The sequence below is a fragment of the Astatotilapia calliptera genome, chromosome 11 (genome assembly GCF_900246225.1).
Source record: "Astatotilapia calliptera chromosome 11, fAstCal1.2, whole genome shotgun sequence".
NCBI lineage: Eukaryota > Metazoa > Chordata > Actinopteri > Cichliformes > Cichlidae > Astatotilapia > Astatotilapia calliptera.
The window spans coordinates 4,630,910-4,655,337 of record NC_039312.1 but is presented as its reverse complement, the minus strand read 5'-3'; the positions used below and the strand labels follow the sequence as shown (position 1 = coordinate 4,655,337).

The following is a 24,428-nucleotide window of genomic DNA, read 5'->3' as shown; positions in this document are numbered from 1 at the left end:
CTGCCCGCTGTATGCCATTACAGTTAATGCTTAAATAGGTGATAATTAGAATACAGTTGCTTTGTTGAAATTAATGGATTACATGGTGGTTTTTTCATATGTTAGGCTATCCCCTCTCTCATGTTGGCATTTCCACTCATTGCTGGAAACCGTAACAAAACACGAAATAAGAGGCTCTAATGTAAGCGTCCTGTCAAATGTTGGTGGAGTCAGCTACACAATGGACCCGGAGCCAGCACAACAGAACCACCAGTGCACGGAAAGGAATACATTTCTTACTTGGAAATTCTGACACTACTTCTTATTTAAAGAAGTAAGGGATGGACGAAATCTGACCGTGCAATGCAAACCAAGCTGCTCTCAGCGTCAAACAATTCCACCTCCAACCGAAAGAAACATAAGGAAGTAAGTTCTTTTTTAAAATCTAGCGTTAGCCTACTGCAACTACCTTGTTTTAGGTAGTTACCCACTTAACTGCCAACCATTTTCGCATCTTTTAATTCCAGGACTAGGTTTACAATGCTCAGCGTTGCTGTTTTGCTCTACCTCATTAGGCAGAGTTTGTCTGGGTCAGCATTAAGCCACAATATCTGTGTTATGTCATTATATCATACGAAAATCTATTTTCATTATTGTTTGGTTGAGTGCTTTGTAACATTAAGTTTTTTGTTATTATTAAAGAGTTTATGCTATTATGTGAATAATGAGTATATATATATATGTTGTGTTAAAATGTCAAAAGGTAAGATGCTAGTTACAAATCCTTATGAAATGCTTATTAACAAAGTATTATTCTGTCTTATTTAAAGGGTTAACTTTAAAGCCAGTCGGAGCAGGGACGCTCCGTTTTGCGTAACTATTTTTAAATCCCGGTAGCACTGCAACCACATGAGCTAGCGCAATAATTTTTTTGCATATGAAACCAAGCCATTAGCTTGTCCTAGGTCATGGTTTCCTTCCACATATAGCTTTGCAAAAATTGCATAAAAAGCGCTTGCAGCAACAAAAACATAATATTCCAGAAACACACTTTGCCGATCTGATCAGCTGTTCATAACACTTCCTACGTTGGAATCCGGTCGTTAAGTCTGACGTCACTAGCCGTGTCTGGGCCTAAACTCCGCTGCAGGTCCATATATCAAACGATCACTATGGCATTACTGAGAGTAATGAGAACGCTGATCATTTTATTATCATCTTTAATAAAATGATCAGCGTTCTGCTCTACCAGGTGTAACAATTGAGTTTAACATCCAGGCATCCATGAAAAGGGAATTTATGACATTTAACAGAGTTAGAAGTTAGCAGGAAGTTAGGTCGCTAGCTTCTATCTAAATACAATATAGCATGTCCTGACTGCGGGGTTTTGGAAACAAATTAAAACGTACAGCTCTGTTATCACTTCCGACATAAATGAAGACAGAAAACTAAACAGCAGTGACGTTTGTAGGGTTACTGAAGTTTGGCTAGCTGGTATATAATGATGTGCTACATGACTGCTAGTGACACAGCTAAGTTAGCATAATATAAACAAGCTAACTTTTTTTCCACTCGATAAAAGTTAACGTGAATGTTCTCGGTGGTCAGGAACAAATGTAATCGCATGGCAGGATGCTGTAAAAGGACCAAACTTCAGCCAGGAGAACAACTGAGATAATCCATCCACAATACGAGGTTAGTCATTCATATACTGCTGCATGGGCTGGGCTGTAGTTACATCCTAAGGTTTTAAAAACTGAGCTTATATAAATGATTAGCGGTAATAAAAGCCGAGGGAGGTCAACAGTGATCACCGACTGTTTTAGGAGCTTTTTGAGATTAAATAGAAAATACAAAACATTAAACATGTTAACAACACAAAAGCCATATTAAACGCAGACTACTTTAGGACCGGAAGTAGGATTCGTCACGTCATCACTTAACAACCGGATAGGGCTTTGGAGTTGACGTCACGCCGCAATGCATTGTTGGAGTGCGGCACCATTTTCGGGGTCTACGAATCAAAACAAACACACTGTGTTGGAACGACGATTACAAGATGCTTAAAAGCAACTCAGAAGAGAATGGACTGTATAGAGACCGATTTCGTTCAGAGGTGAAGCAGCGGTACTTGCAAAAAATAGCGTGCATTGGAAATGTGGACCCGTATGAAATACGGCCGTGGAGTATAAACCCTGAAGACCAACCGCTATTGACGTAGCCTGACATATTTTCGTACCTTATCTGTGGAATCAGCGCGTACAAGTCGTCATTTAAACAAAGGTAAGTCAGCTCGAGTACTGCGTGTGAAATGCGTTTGATTTCCCTGCAAACATTCACATTAGTGCAGCATAAATTCATTCATGAGGGGAAATTACAGTGAGAACATGTGGAGACTGTTAGGTGGATAACATAGTGAGTTCAGTGCATTGATGTGACATTGTCCTGAAGGATTTAGTTATTCTTTATGTTAAAGAAATTGCAATGATTTATTCATATTTATTATAAATAATTCTAATTATACATCTTGCTTCCATATTTGTATCTTGTGTCACTAAAAATACATTTTATTTTAGTTTTATACATTGATTAATGACCTGCAGAATCTCCTTATCATATTAAGTGATTCATAATTGTCACTTTATTTTCGTCAGCGCTACGTCAGCGCGAACTATCACATGTCCGCCATTACCCGTCCGAAACCGGAAGTGACGTCATTTTCACGGAAATGTAGTTGTTTTTGTTTTTGTTTTTTTACCTCCAGGGCCGATACAAGCATATACTAGTGTTATTTACTAGTAGTGTTACTACTAGTGTTTTTAAAGGTTGTGTTTGACTTTATGACTTTCTGTGTCGTTTCTGGGATGCTTAGAAGTCAAATTGCACTGCTGGAAGTAGTTTATTTTGATGCAAATGCTGTTTTTTTGCAAATTTGCATTATAATATTTATTTTCGTTTTTTCTGCAGTATATAAAAATTGGTGTATTTCAAAAATAAAACTATGAAGGCACTCAAAATAAATTTCCTGTGGTGGGAAACTATTTTGTGCAACTTTTTTGTATTTACAGTTTTGAGGGATAAGCCTCTTAAATTTCTCTAACTAGAAATATATGTTAAAAAGACAAAACTATTTTCAATTTTTTTGTAGTTTATTTCACTTTTTTGCAATTTATGTAATTACTATGCACTTAATGCATACATATTATTAAAATTTGGGCTATAGTGGTTGTATTGATGTATAGCAACTTGAAATGCTCCCAAAAATGGCACTACAACATGTAAAAATATAATATAAGCTCTGGCGGACTTGGTTCTATGGTAGGTCTTAAAGGGTTAAAAAGAAAATATGGTTGATATCCTGAAATGATACAATGTCATTAGTCAAATATTTATAACACATTATAATAGAGACCAACATTTCCAGCTGTATGCAATATTTATCAGATTAAAAATACTCAATATTACAATACACTTGCATTGTGTTATAAGGGTGGGCCATTTATATGGATACACCGCAATAAAATGGGAATGGTTGGTGATATTAAAGTCCTGTTTGTGGCACATTAGTATATGTGAGGGGGCAAACTCCTCAAGATTGGTGGTGACCATGGTGGCCATTTAGAAGTCGGCCATCTTGGATACAACTTTTGTTTTTTCAATAGGAAGAGGACCATGTGACACATCAAACTTATTGGTAATGTCACAAGAAAAACAATGGTGTGCTTGGTTTCAACGTAACTTTATTCTTTCATGAGTTATTTACAAGTTTCTGACCACTTATAAAATGTGTTTATTGTGCTGCCCATTGTGTTGGATTGTCAGTGCAACCCTCTTCTCCCACTCTTCACACAGGAGAAATGCCAGCACAGGCATCCAGTATCCGTAGTTTCAGGTGCTGCACATTTCGTATCTTCACACCATAGACAATTGCCTTCAGATGATCTCAAAGATAAAAGTCTAAGGGGGTCAGATTGGGAGACCTTGTGGGCCATTCAACTGGCCGACGAAGACCAATCCACTTTCCAGGAAACTGTTTATCTAGGAATGCTCGGACCTGGCATCCATAATGTGGCGGTGCACCATCTTGCTGGAAAAACTCAGGGAATGTGCCAGCTTCAGTGCATAAAGAGAGAAACACATCATCATGTAGCAATTTCAAATATCCAGTGGCCTTGAGGTTTCCATTGATGAAGAATGGACCCACTATCGTTGTACAACGATAGTGGGTCCATTAGTTGTACTGACTAATGCCACTCTCCAGTGACATGCAGCGAGTTCTACGCTGTGGGCTCTTGCTGAATGAAGCTAGGACAGCCACTGATGTTTCTTAATTAGTGACAGTTTTCTTGCGTCCACATTTTGGCAAATCCAAAACTGAACCAGTTTCACGAAACTTAGCAAGCAGTTTGCTAACTGTAGCATGGGAGATGGGTGGTCTCGTAGGGTGTCTTGCATTGAAATCTGCTGCAATGACCCGGTTACTGCGTTCACCAGATATCAACACAATTTCGATCCGCTCCTCACGTGTTAACCTCTTCGACATGCCAATGGCTGTGAACAAAGAGAAACTTGTAAATAACTCATGAAAGAATAAAGTTACGTTGAAACCACACCATTGTTTTTCTTGTGACATTACCAATAAGTTTGATGTGTCACATGGCCCTCTTCCTATTGAAAAAACAAAAGTTGTATCCAAGATGGCCGACTTCTAAATGCCCACCATGGTCATCACCCATCTTGAGGAGTTTGCCCCCTCACATATATTAATGTGCCACAAACAGGACTTTAATATCAACAACCATTCCCATTTTATTACGGTGTATCCATATAAATGGCTCAGCCTGTACAGTGATAATTTGTCTTTTGATATGGACGTCTGCTTCCTCAACAGAATAAAACAAACAAACCAAAAAAAGAAGTAACTGTAGCTTTGGCGTTAGAGTCACATGTCCATTTAATAAATAAATATTCACGTCAGAATATTTGATTTGAGACTTAAACTGTTGGTGGAGTCTGAATCCTCCCAAATGTGTAAAAATAACCTGGCTTTATCCAGGCTGGTATCATATTATGTGTGTGTGTGATTGTGGCCATGCTTCACCAGCCGCAGACAGGCTGGTAACACCAACTAAAACCGAGTATCATACTTACTATTTACTTGTTATGGTAACAGCAGGCTCCAAAGCTCAGACTACACCATAAACATGGTTCATATCTCTTTAGCTCCAACATCCCCTTCCTCCAACTTGCTCTGTTTCCATCTCATCTTCCCATCTCAGTGTCTGTTCTGGCTACCATTCTTTTAGTCTCACACTGTCCTTCCCATTTCCTTCTTTTTATGGGTCTAAGAGTTGGCCTGCTTGAGTCATTTCTCTATAAAGCGCTCTGCTGTGTAACTGAATGACTGATGTACTCACTGATGACAAGCCAAGATTCCATAGTTAAGGAGGAAGGATTTTAAAAAGTACATCTTGGAAAAAAGGTCAGTCTTCTCTTTCCTTTTTTTTCAAGCTGGATAAAGAAGCCGTTGTAATTATCATTATTTTTTCCATTTCCCACTGTTATCTATTGTTATTCGTTGTCATCAAAATAGAGACCTCACTGGCACCAAAAATCCCCTCTCCATGTCATGAGGAAATAGTGTTTATCATGAGCGATGCCAAAATAAAGGAAGAGATTACTTGGAAGAGACCAGGCGACATCTGTGCAAAAATATACCGTAAGTAAAAAAATCAATTGATTGTAGCTTCACAAGAACACAGCTGTGAATACAGCATAAAAAATAGCACGTTATTATGGCAAGGCAGTATTTACTATCCTCGCCTCTCACTCAAAAGAATCCACAAGCGTCAAAACACATGTGCAGCTGATACTGACTGGAGGGCGGCGTTAGTCCATGCCGAATCGTTTTTACAAGGCTCCTAATTAAAAGCAACTGTCACTTCAGATAAAGAAGTTCAGCCTTGTCAGGGTGCAAGGGATCATCTCTGACCACTTTTTATGCTCTTGACACAGTGACTGAGAAAATGCAGGGAGTCAAAATGAGGATTCAAAAGTGAGATTTGGTACGATTTGCAATAGCTTTGGGCCAATTCCTGAAACAACTGATGCGTTTTTTTTGTTGTTGTTGTTGTTGTTTTTTTACCAGGCTACTACAGGTCAATAAAATGCACCAGACATAAGGCTATTGTTTTCTGGAAGCCAGTCTTTAATATACACTTATTAATAACCAATTAAACTGAGTTGGTTTTAAATAGGCTTTCTCTCTGGGCTTTGTTAAAAACAGTCAGACTTATTGGATGGTAGAGTGTGATCAGTCATGCTCAAACCACTGTTGCTGTAACACTGAATCTGAGGAGACACTGTCATTTAAATCTGTTTGAAAATTGTGACATCTACCCCACACGTAAATGTTAAAAATGGTGTAATGTGGCTGATTTATTTAAAAAAAAATGAGTGGGTGAAATTATTACAGAAATGTTAATGCGAAGAATAGAAAAGTTGTAAACGTGCTTTAAGATTTACCAAAGAGGACAGTTACCTACTATGTGTCTTTTTTCCCAAGTGCTATTGAATCATAGAAATCAAAGAGGGTGGTGGTGTGGTGGTTAGCACTACTGCTTTACAGGAAGAAGAACCTGGATTCAAATCCACCGTCCAGCCAGGGATTTTGTGTGTGTCGTTTGCATGGTCTCCTCTCTCTCACACACACATACATATACATATATATATAATGTGTGTATATACACACATTATATATATATGTATATGTATGTGTGTGTGAGAGAGAGGAGACCATGAATCCTCCCTTAGTTATGCTGCAATAGGTGTGAGCTGCTGGGAGATTTCCGTGATGCATTGAGTGTTTCTTTTTCAGTCACCTTTCTCACTCACTCAGCACTGAATCATATCTGTTATTAATCTCTGTCTCTCTTCCACAGCATGTCTTTATCCTGTTTTCCTTCTCTCACCCCAACTGGTCGCAGCAGATGGCCCCGCCCCTCCCTGAGCCTAGTTCTGCCGGAGGTTTCTTCCTGTTAAAAGCGAGTTTTTCCTTCCCACTGTCGCCACAGTTTTTTTTTTTTTTTGTTCGGTTTTTCTTTGTTGTATTATTGTAGGGTCTACCTTACAATATAAAGCACCTTGAGGCAACTGTTGTTGTGATTTGGCACTGTATAAATAAAATTGAGTTGAATTGAATTGAATATGTCATGTTTTGTATTTATACTTATAGCTGCCTTAAGGCACTTTATATTGTGAGGTAAATACCCTACAATAATACAGTGTTATGGTTGCATAATGACAATAAGAAGTCTTGAATCTTAAATCCTGTTTGGTGTCCGACCAAAGTGCTACATTTCTGTTTGGTTTGTTGGTTGTACAGTGGGTGGCCAATGACACAGGACACAGGATATGTCCATTTATCTATATTAGGACTTGTGTCTGGTTTGTTTGAACTTAGGTACTCTAATATCTGCTCTCCTTTTAGTGTTTTGATTCAAGGATTTAAGGGGCTTTATTGTTAGAGCAGAGCGATGTGACCAAAAGTATTTATCACAATATACATTTGAAAATTTGCAATAACGATATAACTGACGATATAATTGACACTAGACAAAATACTTTACAACTCCACAACTTTATTAGTGCAAAAAACCCCATCAATGTATTTTCACTTAAACAAGCAGCTGTTTTTCATGTGCATTAAAGTTCTATAAAAATGTAACAGTGCAAATTCCTTGCTGACAGTCTAACCAAAAGGTATTTCCAGCGGAAATTGGCCGACATATCCTCAGCATAACCATGTATAATATCCACAAAACTTAAAAAGAGGTTATACACACACAATACGGTAATATTATGTTGAAGCACAGTACGTATCACTCCGCGAGGCTCCTGCCTACGATGCCGTAATGCTCCAACAATCCATCAAGCGGTGCGGCTTCGTAGCTTAGCAAAGTCGCACTAAAACATTTGACAGATTGCTGAGCGCCGTGTACCACATAAAATCGTTTCGAGGTCAGTAAACACAACCAGAGTTCATACATAAGGCACACGGGATTATAAGGGGCGCTGTCGATTTTCAGAAAATCAAAGGATTGATTTTAAGTGTGCCGTATTTTCCAAAAAACACGGTAATAACGACGGCCCGCTAGCATGCTCTACCAAAAATAGTGCTTTGTTGTGCATCTGACGGACAAAAGCTAAACCAGTCCCACACCACTGAAGTTGCAGCATTTTTACAAACCAATTCTGGTTCATCCGTTTCATTTAACGATCCACTTTCGCTCTTCTCATTCTGCGTCGCCGCCATGTGCGTATGTAAACAAAGGCACTGCGCATGCGTGTTTTACCCATATTCTATCGCGATATGTCATTTTCCTATCGTTGCCCAAAATTACACCGGTATTATCGTGAATGGTATGATATAGCCCAGCCCTATTTATTGTCATTTGCATCACGTTTACATGAAGTGGAAGGAAATGACAATAAAGCTCCTTGAATCCTCACCATCAGCAGCAAAATATCTGCCTCTAAATGCTTCCCTTTGTCAGTGTTGGGTAGATTTTGGCATTCGCATACATCTTTATGCTGTTTCAGCTGGGTGTTGAATGTGGACACAAGGTTAGCGAGAATGCAGAGAAGTGTAAAAATATGAGCCCCCCCAAAAAATACAATCATGAGGAATATAAAATTCTGCAGAATCGAGAAATTAAGTAACCTTAGGTGATAATTTTCTGTGGCTTCCTTATTATAGGCAATACCTCTCAGTATAGCTATGTGAGCCATTATTATTATAAAAATAATGATTAGTGGAGCGTTAAAGCTTTATTTAGCCAACATGAAAGATTAGCAGGGCTAATACCCCGTGGCTAAATCTCTAAAGTGGACACAGCTGTGGATCTCGCTGTAAGTGGCTTTGATGAACAGCAGCACTGATCTATTTTGTCATCTTACCACACTGTGTCAGTGACAACACAGCAAACACTTCCCCATCTGATTTATTCCTAACAGGCCTCTCGCTGAACACAATGAGCCCTGTTTGCGTTCGCTGCTGTGGGATCACAATGTTCACTCCCTCACTGTGACACAAATACGCTCACTCTCACTCGGGAGAATCCACATGTGTTGCTCTCAAGCAATAAACCAGATGCACAAATGCTGTTGCAAGCATGTCACAAGAATGTAACGCAGGGGCAGAACAATGTGAGGTATTTGGAGGGGAGGAAGCCATGGCAGCGGTCCAGCAAACAAACAAGGACTTCCTGCTGCATGCATCCTCAATGGGAGGAAGGAACCACAACCCTTACCCTATGGGAACTCAGTGTGTGTGTGTGTGTATGTGTGCGGGTGTGTTTCAGAAAGATTGATTACGATTTACACAAAGTGCTGTATACATCCTTGACAGAACACTTGAACTTGCCAAAATCAGAAGGAGGAGCTGATGAATTCAGATATCAGACTTCAGACAGCTTTATAACCCACACAGACCGCACACAAGAAGAAAACATTCTCACTTACTAAAGAGAAAATGAGCATCTCAGCATGTTTATGAAACGTGTGCAGTGAGTGAAAAATGAGAGCTCATTTTGTCCCCGGGGAATTGCTGTTTGTTGAGGAGGCCGTGAACGTCATGTTTTGCTCGAGTAGAAACAAAAACCCACTAAATCGTGGCAACAAGTATGTTTTTGCTGGATTTGTGAAGCTCATCATCACAGGCCCAGGTAGAAGGTACTTATGGTTGATGTACTGTAAGGGACCAAAACATAAACTTGCATGTTTTACTGAAATTATCTAAGCATGAGAAAATTCCAGCATAACACTTCCCAGAGTCATTTCTTTTCCTATCATGAGCCAATCCACCAGGACATTTAATAAACTTTAGTAGAAAGTCTACTTTACCTAGCTGTAGACTGTAGCTAGGTTTACTTTCAAATGCAGCACACATTTTAACTTCTTTTTTTCCCTGTTTTTATCCACTTGTGTTGTTTAAAAATCAATAAATGGTCTAACATGGTTATATAACTAACAGTATACCTGCCAAACCTCAAATGTTGAGATGAAAGTAAAAAACATGGATTGATCAAAGTATCATTGGGCACAAGTTGGTCTCCAACCTTTTCATGAGAGTGTGAATCTCAGATCGAAAGCACTTAGGTACAGATGTTGTACAGCACTTTTCAAGTCTTACCTAATGAAGATGGCATGTGTAGCCTGTCTAAGCTGTGATTTTGAAAGTGACTAGATACAGACACAATGCAACAAAGGTAGACAACTGAATGTCAGGAGGCTGAGACTTGTCAAAGCTCATGAATCCAAAAGCCTCTGCATGGTATTGCTACATGTTAGGGACACAAATGAAGCGAGAATTTAAAGGAAACAAAGCAGCAGCTCAGGCTTAGCAAATGCAGCTCGCAGGTGTTTTGATGTGTTTCAGTTTGTAACCATCCTGCCCACATTAGCTGAAGCATGTGCACAAAGCAACTTAAAGATACGGTTTAGTCAATAAGGTGGGAAGAAGAAGACTGACGCAGGAGAACAGTAAACAGCTGTACTTCATCACAGAGGTGCTGCAAGTCTACGCAGCCTTTCACCATGTGCAAGAGATGTTTCTGATTCGAGTTAAACACAGACAGGAAACCATATGTCTGAGCTCTACAGTGCGGCTGGCCTACACGACAATGCGCGCGCACACACACACTGAGAAAGACCCACTTTTTCCTCTCAGCACTGTGAGAGGCACACAGAACCCAGCTGTGTTTCTATGACCACACTGAGGATTCCCCAAACATCATTACGTGTGAGTATTGCGTTTCCACTTCCTGTTTGCGGTGACGGTGGATTCTCAAATCATTCCACAAGACAGTAGCAACCGTAATGAGACCCTAAAAAAAGTAGGCCCACAACATTTTGAACTTCGCAAGCAGCTTTACTGTACATGCCAAGGTACGCACAGCAGTTTCCTTGTCAGTGGTTGGAAACAAGCTTAGCGTAGGAGGAGAAGAAGGTGGGGGTGATAAGATGACAGAATGAACGGGTATCAATAAATGAAAGTACCAGGGATGGGCGAATGACTGAACAAATAATGTGGAGAATCAAAGAGCTACTGACACACTTGACAAAGGAATACAGATGTGCTGTTCTAACAGCCGGTCCATTTTAGAACTGGCCAAGCATGTCAGCAGGAAGGGCTGTGCAGCCACTATAAAATAATCTATCTGCTAAATGCGTCTTTTTCTCTTAACTGTGTCACACTTAACTGCATTTGGTTAGCTGAAAGCTGGTGTTTTTTCCTGTGTAGTCAAATACTGAGACCAGAATATAAAACACCGCATTTTTCAAAGAATGTACTTTTGTACTTTGTACTTTTTTGCTGTCCAAAAAAAGAAGTCCAAGAGAAGGAACCAAACTTTTTTGTGACAGCACTACACAACAGTTTCCAACAAGTTACGAATTGACGGATGATGATGTTATCGAAGGAAACAGAATAAATGAATGAATGAATGAATTGGCAGTGAACAAGACATTGCCATAAGCCAATGAGTGATGAAAACAGGACCAGAGGAGACGGTCAGCAGAAAATACCTGAGCCCTACTTACCCTCTCCATCCTCAATGATCCTATCACCTGTTGAGCAACCAGGTAAATAAGGTGAAACCACACCCATTGTAGCAACTACTAGAAACTGATATCACCATCGTGACAAATGTGACTCAGAACAATAATGAAAAAATACATTTTGGTCCCTACAGCTGCTGAGCCTGCATGTCTGTAAACAGTTTTTGGTGATCTTTTTGCAGGTATAACTGCGCGCGGGGATAAGTGTCACAGACCAGGTAAGGAAGGCATTGCAGGGTTGGATCATTAAGAAGTAGTATCAGACTTGAAAGCAGCAGTAATTAGGTTTTGGGCCTCAGGAAAGAGCTGAGGTAGCTGTAAACACTGTCACACACAGAGTTCAGTCCCAATTCTCAACAACAACTGTCTCAAGGCACATGTTGTGAAATTAATGGTGTTAGCAAACAGTTACCGGAAGCTACAGTCCTTTGGAATTTTCTGATAAATGGAAGTGCAAACCACTACTTTTAACAGTTACTGGCTAGCATTTTGCAAGAAGTAGATGTGAGCACTGAAGCTGGAGTTTGTGAAACCAAAGCAAAGAGCTGAAACATTCTAAACTGTGGAACTCCAGGAATTATTCTCCTTGGCTTCAGGAAAATCTAATTACAGCTTTAAGCTTCTTCAAAATTTTAGGTACTCACTTTGGGAGAATATTAGCTCTTCGTTGCACTCTGCTCCTTTACAGGAGCAGAAATGAGCCAACCCCGTTGTTGTGTTCTTTTCCTTCATCACACAGGTGGTGCTGTTGTAGTCATCCAGGGTAATGCCGTACAATGGCTCTGCTGGGTTGTGGCAGAGAGTTTCGATGGACAAGTTTGTCTCGTTTCTTCTCCTTAAACACACATTGAGGTATAATGTTTAACAGTGTATACCTTAAGAACTATCAGGATACCATCCACTTAGTTAATCACATCTAAGAGATGAAGATTGCTTACTTCTCTTGGATACCTACCAGATAGAAACACAGACCTCAGTTGGTTTTTCACATATGGATGAGATGCTGCAGTTGGTCTTGCAGATACCTGTGCCATTGCAGGAGGTAAGCTCCACATCACAGAACTTACAAAGTTCATGTAGTTGAAAAACAAGACCTGCAAATAACACACACAACAACACGCATTAGTTTCATGTTTCATCAAGTGCTGCTGTCCCATACAGCAAGTCACAAATTTTTTTTGCCTGTACAAGAAACACAAGCACTATCACAAATTTGATATATTGTTTTATATATATTAGAACAAAATCACATTGTGGGCTTTATGTTCAGAGCATTGACATTGTTATGACTGCTGGAGCAAATTCCTGGAATTGTACTCTCCAAACATTACCAAAGTTCTGCCTAAAGACCTAAAGTTTCAGCCAAACTTTTTTGAAAAATCGATTCACAAAAAAAATGTTTGATGTGCTGTAAGCACAGTGTAAGGACAATAATGATATACTGAAACAAAATGCACCACATAACCAAGCTACACGTGAACCAAAACTAAACAAGAGCTCATGATTAACAAATGAGAAAAGTAGGTATAGAATAAGACTGCAGTTTAAAAAGTCAAGACAAAACAAATTAATATATTAGTAACAAGAAGCACTGAGAGAGTGCAAACCTCTGCCAAGGCAGCTCATTGTCTGAGCAGTACTGAAAAGTACTTTAAGGAGTTTGTAGTTCAGTAAAAACAATCGCAGAGTGCAGGTTTTTGTTATTTGACCTGTTGAAACCAATTTTGATAAAACTAATATGTATATATTGTACATGTGCAGTTTATCCTGTCTTCCAAAAAATTAATACTCATTTATTAACATTGTACACGTATTCTAATTAGAGTAACAGGTTATAACCTGTTACTCTAATTTACACAGCAAGGTCTTAAAATAAGGTGGTATTGAGAATTCCCCATATCATTCCCCTTATATGCCTGTATGTTGTAATTACAAACAATGGTAGTAAGACACATTGTTTTAAATAGCTCTTTCTAGGATTATTATCACTTTGACCAGATATATCTATTGACATTGAAGTAGAGGTCACAGGTCAAACGTGACACGATTTTAAATCTTTATACAGTACTTTCTATACGTTCGCAATACACATGACACACAAGTCTTTTTGTCAGTTTTTGACCAATAATTCATTAAGTCAACCTTGAAGACCTTGGTAGCAAAGTTTACTGTGTTGTTAACAAAGTTTTATGAGAATTCATTCAAAACTTTTTAAGCTATCGTGTTTTTACTAACATGAAAGCAAATGCTACGACAAAAATGGAGGTAATGAGAGTATATTCACTCTCTATCATGGTTGAAATAAGGTGGTTTTGAAGGCAAAGGGGGACCAGTGTGTTCTTAGTAAAGTTGAGTGCATTCCCTAGGTTAGCAGGTCTGAGTATAAAGGAAAAACAATATACATAAATGGCACACAGAAGATGTGCTCAGAATCTTTGATACAATCTAAATCAGGGGTAGGGGAACTCCAGGCCTCAAGGCTGATGTCCTGCAGGTTTTAGATATCACCCTGGGTCAACACGCCTGAGTGATTAGTTCATTACCAGGCCTCTGGAGAACTTCAACACATGTTGAGGATGTAATTTAGCCATTTAAATCAGCTGTATTGGATCAAGGACACATCGAAAGCCTGTAGGACACCGGCCCTTGAGGCCTGGGGTTCCCCCACCCCTGATCTAAATGAATAACTACAGCTGAAAATTTTTAAATATCATGAGTACTGAAACAGAATTCGGTAATATTGTTCTTTAGTAGTATTTGACTGGTAATTTTTTGTCTCAGGCATAAAAAAAGAATAGTTCACATTAGGGAAATGTTAGCAAGCTATTTCATATTATTATTTTTCCTGCTACTTAAACTATTCACTCCTCTTTCATGTTTGTAATGGTCTCTGCACTGCTAATATTGTGGGTTCCTCAATGGAGCTTTTCACATATCAGAGGCTGGTGAATAAACACCTTTACACACTGAATGTTTGTGAAAAAACGACACGCATTTCCAAATTTTTTGAGCACGAACTTGGCATGTAATATATTTACACACTGGTGACTGACCCGGAGCAGCAACTAGTAGTAGTATAGTTTGACAACTTCAGTAGTGGTGGACGTTTTTATTTACATTTGTCCTGTGACACTAGTACTACATTAAGAATAGGTGAGTCTGAAAAACATTTGTAACGCATAAAATAATTGCACAGATTTTATGCATCTGGTATGTAAGGTCTTTATTCTTTTTTTTTTTTTAAAGTTTAGTTACACAAACAGTAGGGCGGAGCAACATGAAAGCATCATCTGCCTGACCTAAATGAGGTTTGAACCATGAAGTGTCAACATAGACAGCCACTAGCAGGGAAACATCTCCGTCTCACAGCCACACTCTGTACCTGGATCAGCCACCACAAATGAGCTAAATGAGTCCTACAGAAACCAGGAAGCTATACAGAAACAGGTCAAAACCACACTTAAGCACCAATACAGACAACCACAACTAAATGAAAAGTCAGCCTTTATCAAGCGACAGCATTTTCTTTCCTCTAGATGCTTCAGATACATAACCATAAACTTGCATGTGAGCATTTTTGTTGCCAGGTACATGTGACACTGTACACTAAAAGAAAGGCACTCAAAAGTGATAAATCAAAGTCTTTTTTAAATTATAATCCATGAATGAAAAACAGTTTGTACTTTTATGTTGTAAACGGTTAAGTTTTATAGGAAGTTAGAGATAAAAGAATCAATTTGTGACTAAAAACTGTGCAAGTGACTCACAAGGTTTTCAAAGAATCTGACGCATGATGTAGCGACATTAGAAACAGGGCCACAGACTTAGAAGTGGTAATGACGTCACGTGATGTCGTTTGTCATTTAATAGATGTGTTTTTCATGTTTACAAAGTTTGAGCTGAGATCGGTTTTCATGTTCCGTCTTGACAAACGTCCACAGCAGCCTCTTCTGTCTTCATTTCTTCTTCACAAAAAAACCCAATCAGCTTTCAGATATTGTTTGATCTAATCTCTGTATGATTGTTATCTGAGAAGTATTGCATGTGGTACGGTGGCTCGTGTAATCAGCACAGTCTGCCGTTCTCCTTTGCGTGGCTCGACCCGCCTACGCCTCTCTGATCTTTCCCTGCTTCGTGACATGAACAGACCTGTCTGCTCCAAGCTGCCAAACTGCTGGCCTGGGAGAAAATGTAAAAAACAAAGCTAAGCCACGATGTCATATGACAGTTCCTGAGACGACATAGGGCTTTTTAGGCTTTATGGCTGTATTTTGAAATCTGGGAAGGGCAGGAAGAGTTCTCTGTGTGGCTTCGTGTTCAAATAATCTTTAGATTCTGGGTGGGACAGAAGCTCTGTGTATAGTGTGCAGGTGTTGTGGTACACATGGATGGTTTTAGTGTTGTTGAAAGCCTTCCTCTGCTGGGAGGTCTGCTCCTAAGGCTGTCATGGTTCAGCTTCACTGAGCAGAACTTTGAACTTTTAATCTTTTCCTACACCTCAGGTTAAAACCAAGATTTGGGGCTGAAAAATGAACTCATGAGCAGAAGTACCAAAAACTGCAGTGGAGCCGCTTGAATCTGACTCGTAATAAAATACCCAATACCCATTATTTATTTTCTAAAATTCAAAAAAACCCAAGTTACTGCAGCCTGGACCCTTTCTGATGTTTCTAATTTGAATATGTTTTCTTTATCACTAAAAACTTTGTGGGCAATGTAGCTAGTATTGATCATAGTGAAACTAGACTTCAAACTACAGACACGTCAAAGGCATTTTGCCTTTGGCAAAAGTCTTATGGATTCTCAAAAAAGCTTTATCATAGTAAACAAACAGTGTGCAGAAAATCCAGATCATGCCTCAGCATGGGGGAACGTAGCAATCGTCAAAAACTGATAATATTTCAAACCTCAGAGGATTCAGCACAAGATACTTGGTATGCTCCTTGGTAAGCTTTTAGTGGCTCTCCTACACTTGTCCTTATTTTGCCATTTAAACTTATAATGAATCCACAGCTCTTTGGGTTATCTCAGGTACACACTGCTGTTGAGATTGGCTGCTAATGAGGGGCAACTAATCGGCTTTGAACAAAGGTGCCCTTCTTTTGAATTATCAGTCAATTTTCAATTCAATTCAGTTTTATTTGGGTTTTTTTTTTTAATTGGGGGGGTTCTTCCCTCTTTTTTCTACCTTTTTTGCTTTATACTCTAACCTCCTAAGACCCGAACTCTTCCACGGCATGCATTTTTAATTTCTCTTTGATATTTGGGCTGATTGGGGCCCGATGAATGTAAAAACAAAGAATTACCAGATTTTTTTTTTTACCTAATTTTTGTTTCTAAGAAAAATGAGAGCCACATATGAGGATATTCGTTTAAAATTTCGAGAGAACAGTAGCAGTATAATGTCCTCGTAAGTGGATATCGGGGCGCTTGTAGAGTAAAATTGAGTATTTTGTGATGTCCACATATGTGGACGCCAGGTCCTAGGAGGCTAAGGTAAAGACCCTATAATAATGCAAAGAAAACAGAGAAAGTCCTAACAATCATATGACCTCCAATGAGCAAGTGCTTTGGTAACAGTGAGAGAGAAAAACTCTTATGGGAGTGATGCTGAAAAACTAGTTCATGCATTCATTACTTCTAGGCTGGACTAATGTAATTCATTAATATCAGGATCAAGCCTGCAGTTGATCCAAAATGCTGCAGCAAGAGTACTGACAGGGACTAGAAAGAGAGAGCATATTTCTCCTATATTGGCTTCCCTTCACTGGGTCCCTGTTAAATTCAGAATTGAATTCAAAATCCTGCTCCTCACATACAAGGTCTTAAATAATCAGGCCCCATCTTATCTTGATGACCTTATAGTACCATATAACCCCATTAGAGCACTTCACTCTTAGACTGCGGGCTTACTTGTTGAGTATTTGATTAGACATAAATTATCTGAATTTCAGGAGTGGGACCACACCTCCAAACATTCCCCTTCTGGTTCTTGTCTATATATGACACCTGTTCTTGTTTTCGTGCCGCGCCGTCCTGAGGTTGTGAGCCCAGCTAGTGAAAAGGGTGGCTGTGGCTCATGTGGTAGAACAGATCAGCTACTGACTGGAAGGTTGATGGTTTGATCCTTGGCTTCCCCAGTCTGTATGCCAAGTATCCTTGGGCAAGATACTAACCCCAAGTTGCTCTCTGATGCGTCCATTGGAGTTTGACTGTGTGTGAATGCATAGATTGCACTTAAGTATAGAAGAAAGTGCTTGTATGAGTGGGTATGAATGGGTGGCATGTTGTATACAGCGCTTTGAGTACTCCGGGAGAGTAGAAAAGCGCTATATAGGAATGAGTCCAATGACCAAAAGTAGAATGGGAGGCAGAGTCTTCATCTTTCAGGTGCTCAGCTTAAGTTTTTCTTCTTCAATCACCTTTGTAACTCACTATGTCTTTAAACACCTCTCTGCATTTAATTATTTGTTATTATTAATCTCTGGCTCTCTTCCACAGCATGTCTTTGTCCTGTCTTCATCAATTCACCTCCAACTGGTCGCAGCAGATGGCTACACCTCCCTCAGTCTGGTTCGGCTGGAGGTTTCTTCCTGTTAAAAGGGAGTTTTTCTTTCCCACTGTTGCCAAAGAGCTTGCTTATATGATTGTTGGGGTTTTCTCTCTATTATTGTAGGGTCTGCCTTACAATATAAAGGACCTTGAGGCAACTGTTGTTGTGATTTGGTGCTGTATAAATAAAATTGAATTGAAAATGTAATTGAATTACTGGTGGAAATGGGTTGCTCTCCAGCAGGTCAAAGATGTAAAATATATATCTCAATAGCAGGTTTCAGGGAGGAAGAGCTCGAAAATCTGACCACCAGATGAGGTAGTCAGTCTTCTGAACTCAGTGCAGTCTGCTTACCGAGAAACAGACTAAAAGCAGATGGATGCTACAACAGGATGGCACGAGAGTGGTCGCAGCGGGAGAGCATCATGATTTACTTTGACATCATGTGTATTTGTCCAATTACTTCTGAGTCAATCATTCACAATCACTGACTCAGAAGTGCAAATAAAGCAGTTTATGCCGGTCATGAGATTCCACTTAAGCTCTCTACCTGAGCTAATGATCCACACTGCTGTAAAGAATTCCTAGATTACTTCCTTTACTTACTTTTCAGATAAACACATCCTTAAAAGACTCCTTCACAGAGTGAGTAAAGAAAGATGACGACTGATATGATAGATAACCAATTCCATCTGATGAAAGGGGCCCCCAGCTCCAAACAACAACAGCCCTCACAGGCCTGAAATCTCAGGTACAGACAAAACAACTGCAGTCTGCACTATCGTCAGATCAACTCTGCAAAGTCAAAGTGTAAAACCCGACCAGACCAGAGTAGGGATTTGGCTTCCAGATGCACAGATGCTCGCTACCTTCCCTATGCAGTACCAACTGCAAGGCCTCAACTCGCAGTGTGTGTTCACATGGGTGGGTGACACTCGATCATAGTCTGCACAGACTGGGTTATTCATTTAACAGGAAGCACAGTTAATATATTTTCAAGGCACATTCCATCACACTGAGCCTAGTTTGGAACAGGACAGGGAGCGTGAAATAGCAGAGCGCTCACACCCACACACAACCTCAGAGACAAATAAAAGTGGCTGATTTAGTGCAGCAAAGTGCCACCGAGACTACATCAATCCGAATAAGTAACACAGCTAGAGTTACACGCTGAGCACAAATATTTTACGATGGTGATGGATCTTTATTGTGCTCTTGTGCAATACTGACTACACATCAAGAGCTCATTAACAGTGACTTTAGGTCTATTTTTGCACAGGGTATAACAGAATCCTTAACAAAGATTAGGAAAGAAAAATCACTTTAAATTCTGAATTTAGGTTACCAGCACTTCTGATCTTCGATGGGTGGTGTTGGCAGCCTTAGAGCTTTAACTTTGAAGTTTCAGCAGACTGGTGCAGCAAGTTAAAGGGTAACTGTGCATGAAGGTCTGCATTGTGATTTGGGTCATTGTTCCAGCTGCTAAAGCTCTTCTAAAGCGTCTTTTTTTATTACTGCTGCACTCTTTCCCTGCTGCGAGTCCTTGTGCAAGGATTATAGTATGAAAACACAAGTGACCTCAGTGCGTCTCGAGAAAGTGGAGGGGAAAAGTGTGGGCTGTCATTAACTATGCTCTTGATGGCTTCTGAAGGAGCGGTAATTGAAATGTAATATCTCTCTGTGCTGCAGGAGGGAAATCATGCTACTGTGACTGACTTCCATCTGGCAGTCAGACCAATGAATAACCACAATAAATACCTACTCGTTAGTGGCAGAGAAAGTAAAGACTGAGAAGTATCTACTATCCAGATGGAGTATGCTTAAGTACACATTTTTTAATAAGAGTGTTATAAAATTCTGGATGCTAAACAGTTTTTCTAGCAGCAACTGTGCTTAATGATTTAGAAGGGCATAAATGATATGGTGTTTAAAATCCATTTCAATCAGCCAACACAATGCGGCCACTAACTGACCTGAGCAACTTCAATGGCCTAATGGCAGGACTGGCGTACTACGTACTGAGACGAGCTAACCATCAATTGGTGGCGGAAGGCTCCACCTATAATCTTAGACTGCATTTCCAAAAATGCACTGTCCCTGTCAGTGCCTGCACTGGTGCTAGTGAGGAGCCACTTCATCACTGTTCACTTTTGGCAAACAATTTGACATGTTAAAGATTTGCATGTTAAATAGTGTTATGTTGCAGAAGAAAATGTTAGCACTAAGAATCAATGAGCTTCATCTGTAAAATTGTTAGTGGCTGAGTCAGTGGTTATTAACTTCTGTTAATAATTGCTATTTGTGTGATGATGTTCGTGTAAGGTTTCATCCAGACTGGCATATACAGGATATGTCTTCTTGTGAGCCTTGGCAGGAATACTAACAAGTCATGAACATTTTTAAACATATTTGTACACTGGTGTGATGGACGTAAATCATTTTAACTACTTTATAGTACTGATATTTCTTCTTTGCTTAGAGCAAGAACATCCAGCATCCCATAACATCCAGTGGTCTCTAACATTATCTGGACAACAGTAAATCTGTGTATGGAGGCTGTGTCATCACACAGAGTAAAACAGAAACTCCTTTAAGAAGTACCACCATGTTCAAGTCCTTGTTCATAGGGGATGGTTTGATTGTTGGGGGGTTTTCTCCATATCATTCTAGGGTCTTTACCCTTAAAGTGACTGTTGATGCAATTCGGCACTATATAAATAAAACTGAAATAATTTGAATTGAATATATATAGAAACAGAAATGCTAACTTAAAGGATATAGAGCACATTATCACATCAGCTAAACTGTTTCCTCCCTGCTTCTCTTCCTCTTTTCCCCATTTTTCCAAAGGACTGAGGACGTTAGTGTGGATAGGAGGACAGGCAGGAAACCTGACTGCAGTTCATCACCGTTATACAGGAAGGACTGCTGGAAAAAGGGAAAAATCTGCAAACCAGGCAAACATTTAATAGGTTTGTATCACTTCAAGGCTCTGAATTAATTTGTTCCAAATTAAATGCATTCTTACTGTGAGTAGAAGTGAAAGATTTCTGTGCTCAAACACTCACTTATGAATGTTTCATGTGTAAAAAATTGTAAAATAATTAATAAAAAACAACATTTTAAGACATTTAGTATAATGACATTAGAACTATGCTTTCAGGTATGACAGCATTGCCTGGCCTAATGAGCTCACATTTCAATGTGAAGCTACAGCGCTTTCAGAAGTAATCCTATAAAAAAAACCCTGAAAGAGATTTTACTGCTGACACTTTTCTGGAGCAACACAGGAAATAAAAATGTGAAATAATCTGAGTTGAAACAAGAACCCTTCTTCTTTTCCCTGCAGCGCTGTCACTGAAATGTGCAAAGACAACTGGCAGAAGGCAGCTCGGGGCCACATAACTGCCACAGCAGGCGGCTGGGCTCTCCCCCTTTGCTCCTGAAAGTTATCCTCCCACCTCTTTTAATCCACCCCTCACTCCACTTTGGCCCTAATCCTCTCATTCCTCCCTGTCTTTATCTTCCTCCTGTTTAACTCCCTCTCTCGGCCTCCCCTCTTCCTCCATCCCTCCTTCGTCTCTAAGAATCCGAACGCTCCAGTGAAGCGTATTGAGAATGAAGACTTGACAAATATGGTTAAAAGGAATCAAAGGAGCATAACTCAGGCAGCTTAAAGTTATATTTTCCATGCTTAAACGTAGTACTGTGCACAAGAAATAGGAAATGCACAGCGACATTTGCCTCAACACAATGAAGATTCCCTGGAAATGAAGGAAAACGAAACCTTGTGAAATCCTGCTGAGCGGATTGTTATTGACATCAGTCGGAAGCAAAAAAAAGTAGGAGAAGATAAAAAACAGTCCAGCTCTGCTGTTTGGATAACCAAAAATGTCAAGCTGGTCCAGTAGTGGAAGAGCAGCGAGGAGCTTCCTGCAGCTCAAGGAGCTCTGGAGGAATGGCATGGAATAAGTTTATGTGTGAGCTTGTGTCTTCATGTGGGTACAAGTTTGTATGTCTTCTTGCTCTTGTGTGCATGTGTGTCTATTTGTGACACGTAATGCAGCAGGACCACACAGTCCTTGTGGTATGCGGGATTTCCAGGTTCAAAATAGGCTCCTGCTGTGGGAGGAGGGCAGGAACAAACAGGAGAGAGGGGGAGAAGGGAAGGAGAAGTGTAATGAGGACAACAAAATACACGACTCCAGTTTTCATCTTCTTGTCAACATTGTTACAGTTGAGCTAACCGCTTGTCAACAAGGGGAAGTTTCTGTGGTTTACTAACATGACAACTGTCATGGTGTCACAGATGGAAAGTGGCCAGATCTATTTAATTGGCATGTTGGGAGGGAAAGAAGCACTACTGCATAGCAAACAGCTAAAGAGAAAAGTCAAACTCCTAATGGATGAAAACATTTCTTCACTCTGATCAAAGCGAGGAACCGGAACACCTCAGAAGATGCACACATTTTTTTGCCTTTTAGCACTAACAGGTCTCCAGCTGACAGATTCCATAATGCTATTATAACTATTTAGTGCGTTTTACAAGAAACGTTAAACCTGTTCAGGCTGTATGCAAGCCTAAAATAGGTGGAGTGACCCTTTTAAGTAAAAGTCTTGACGTTATGGATGCGCAAGAGGCAGAAATGTGATTCTGTACAACGCAGCTTACTTTTGCACCATTATTTTCACACACACACACACACACACACACACACACACACACACACACACACACACACACACACACACACACACACACACACACACACCTTTTATCATTGTTCCTAATCCTGTTTAAAATAATCGTTCGGTCTGCTAAAACCTGTGATCCTCAGCAGTGAAAGGTCTGACAGCGAGAGGGAAAGTTTTCTGAGGCGCTCTGTGGGTACGCTTCAGGCTGCACGGGCAGCAGAGCTGAGAAGCGTCTCTGCCCGCTCTGAGTCACCTGTTACACCTCGCTGTTCGCGGCTCTGCGGAGAGCCACGCGAACAGCGCCAGAGAGAAAGCTTTCCCCCGGCCCCCTTCAGCTCCAGAACTCCGAGTTCGCGTTAAATACGTTATATAGTGACACCAGAGCGCGTGACAGCGAACAAGCAGAAAGTTTGTTAAACTTCGGTGTTTGTGTAACTCACCGGCAGCCCCGGGCTCCAGCAGCACAGATATGAGAAAGGCTGATACAACTCCGCGGAAAGTTAGAGAGCAGCGCCGTGCCTTCATGATTCTGTGTCCCCCTGCCCGAGATTCTCAGTCACACGAGCCGCGGAGTACGAGAGAGTCCAGGGAGTTGGCTTTGTGCGTCCGCTACGCTGTGCGCTCCACTCCGCTCAGCAGCTGGAGAGTCACTGCTGAACCATCCACACACACACACACTCACACACACACTCTCTCACACCGTTTATAAGCAAGCACACTCACTTTGCTCTGACAGGAAACCGGAGGAGGCAGGAGGGGCTCTCTCTCTCTCTCTCTCTCTCTCTCTCTCTCTCTCTCTCTCTCTCTCTCTCTCTCTCTCTCTGTGTGTGTGTGTGTGTGTGTGTGTGTGTGTGTGTGTGTGTGTGCGTGTAACCGCCTACCCAAATACTGGAAATCGGAACAGTAAACAAGTCATTATATATTTAAATAGTGTGTGATCTGTGAAACTTCGCCAGGAAATGTTCTGGAATTATACAGAACTGCCAGAAAGTTTACATTTAAAGATTGCAGGACACAGTAAATTACATATTTTACATTCACAAATAAATTTTTTTCTTCTTTCTTACAACATACAAAAAATACAGACCTCTCTTTTTGGATCGCTATTTTGTAAGGGACACCATTTATATTATATGAGCATATGAGAATATTTAAATCAGTCACTGTTTATGCCACCTTATGATAAGACTAAAGGAACATATTTCATTTTAAAGTAAGTTACAGGGCTTTCACTGCCTTTCTAGATGGGTTCTATTTTTCTAAAAACTATCTAATATCCACATAGTTACAGATTTGTATAATTACAATATTAAAAAATACACACACTGTATTTTAAAAGAAAATACATTAAGAAACAGATTATAGTAATTTATATTTCAAAAATGACAAAAATGCTCATTTAACAGCAGCAAAAAGGTCGGTGGTTCGATCCCAGGCTGCATGTCAAATATCCTTGGGCAAGATACTAACCCCATGTTGCCTACTGGTGGTGGTCAGAGGGCCCGGTGGCGCCAGTGTCCAGCAGCCTCGCCTCTGTCAGTGCGCCCCAGGGCAGCTGTGGCTACAATATAGCTTGCCACTG

The 24,428-nt window shown here is 40.2% G+C and overlaps 1 protein-coding gene across 2 annotated transcripts in view; it reads right to left on the bottom strand.

Moving 5' to 3' along the window:
* The window catches only part of tgfbr2b (transforming growth factor beta receptor 2b), a 42,355-nt gene extending 18,787 nt beyond the window's left edge, over nucleotides 1–23,568 (bottom strand). The window contains exons 1-4 of one of the 2 annotated variants that reach the window (XM_026183942.1): nucleotides 23,287–23,568; nucleotides 12,554–12,692; nucleotides 12,243–12,433; nucleotides 11,581–11,607 (exon numbers count right to left, since the gene is read on the bottom strand). In XM_026183942.1, the coding sequence (XP_026039727.1) occupies nucleotides 11,581–11,607; nucleotides 12,243–12,433; nucleotides 12,554–12,692; nucleotides 23,287–23,371 (442 nt within the window). In that variant the 5' untranslated portion in view covers nucleotides 23,372–23,568. The remainder of the gene's footprint in view (nucleotides 1–11,580; nucleotides 11,608–12,242; nucleotides 12,434–12,553; nucleotides 12,693–23,286) is intronic. The other variant, XM_026183943.1, reaches the window with a different exon arrangement.
* Nucleotides 23,569–24,428: the final 860 nt, after the last annotated feature.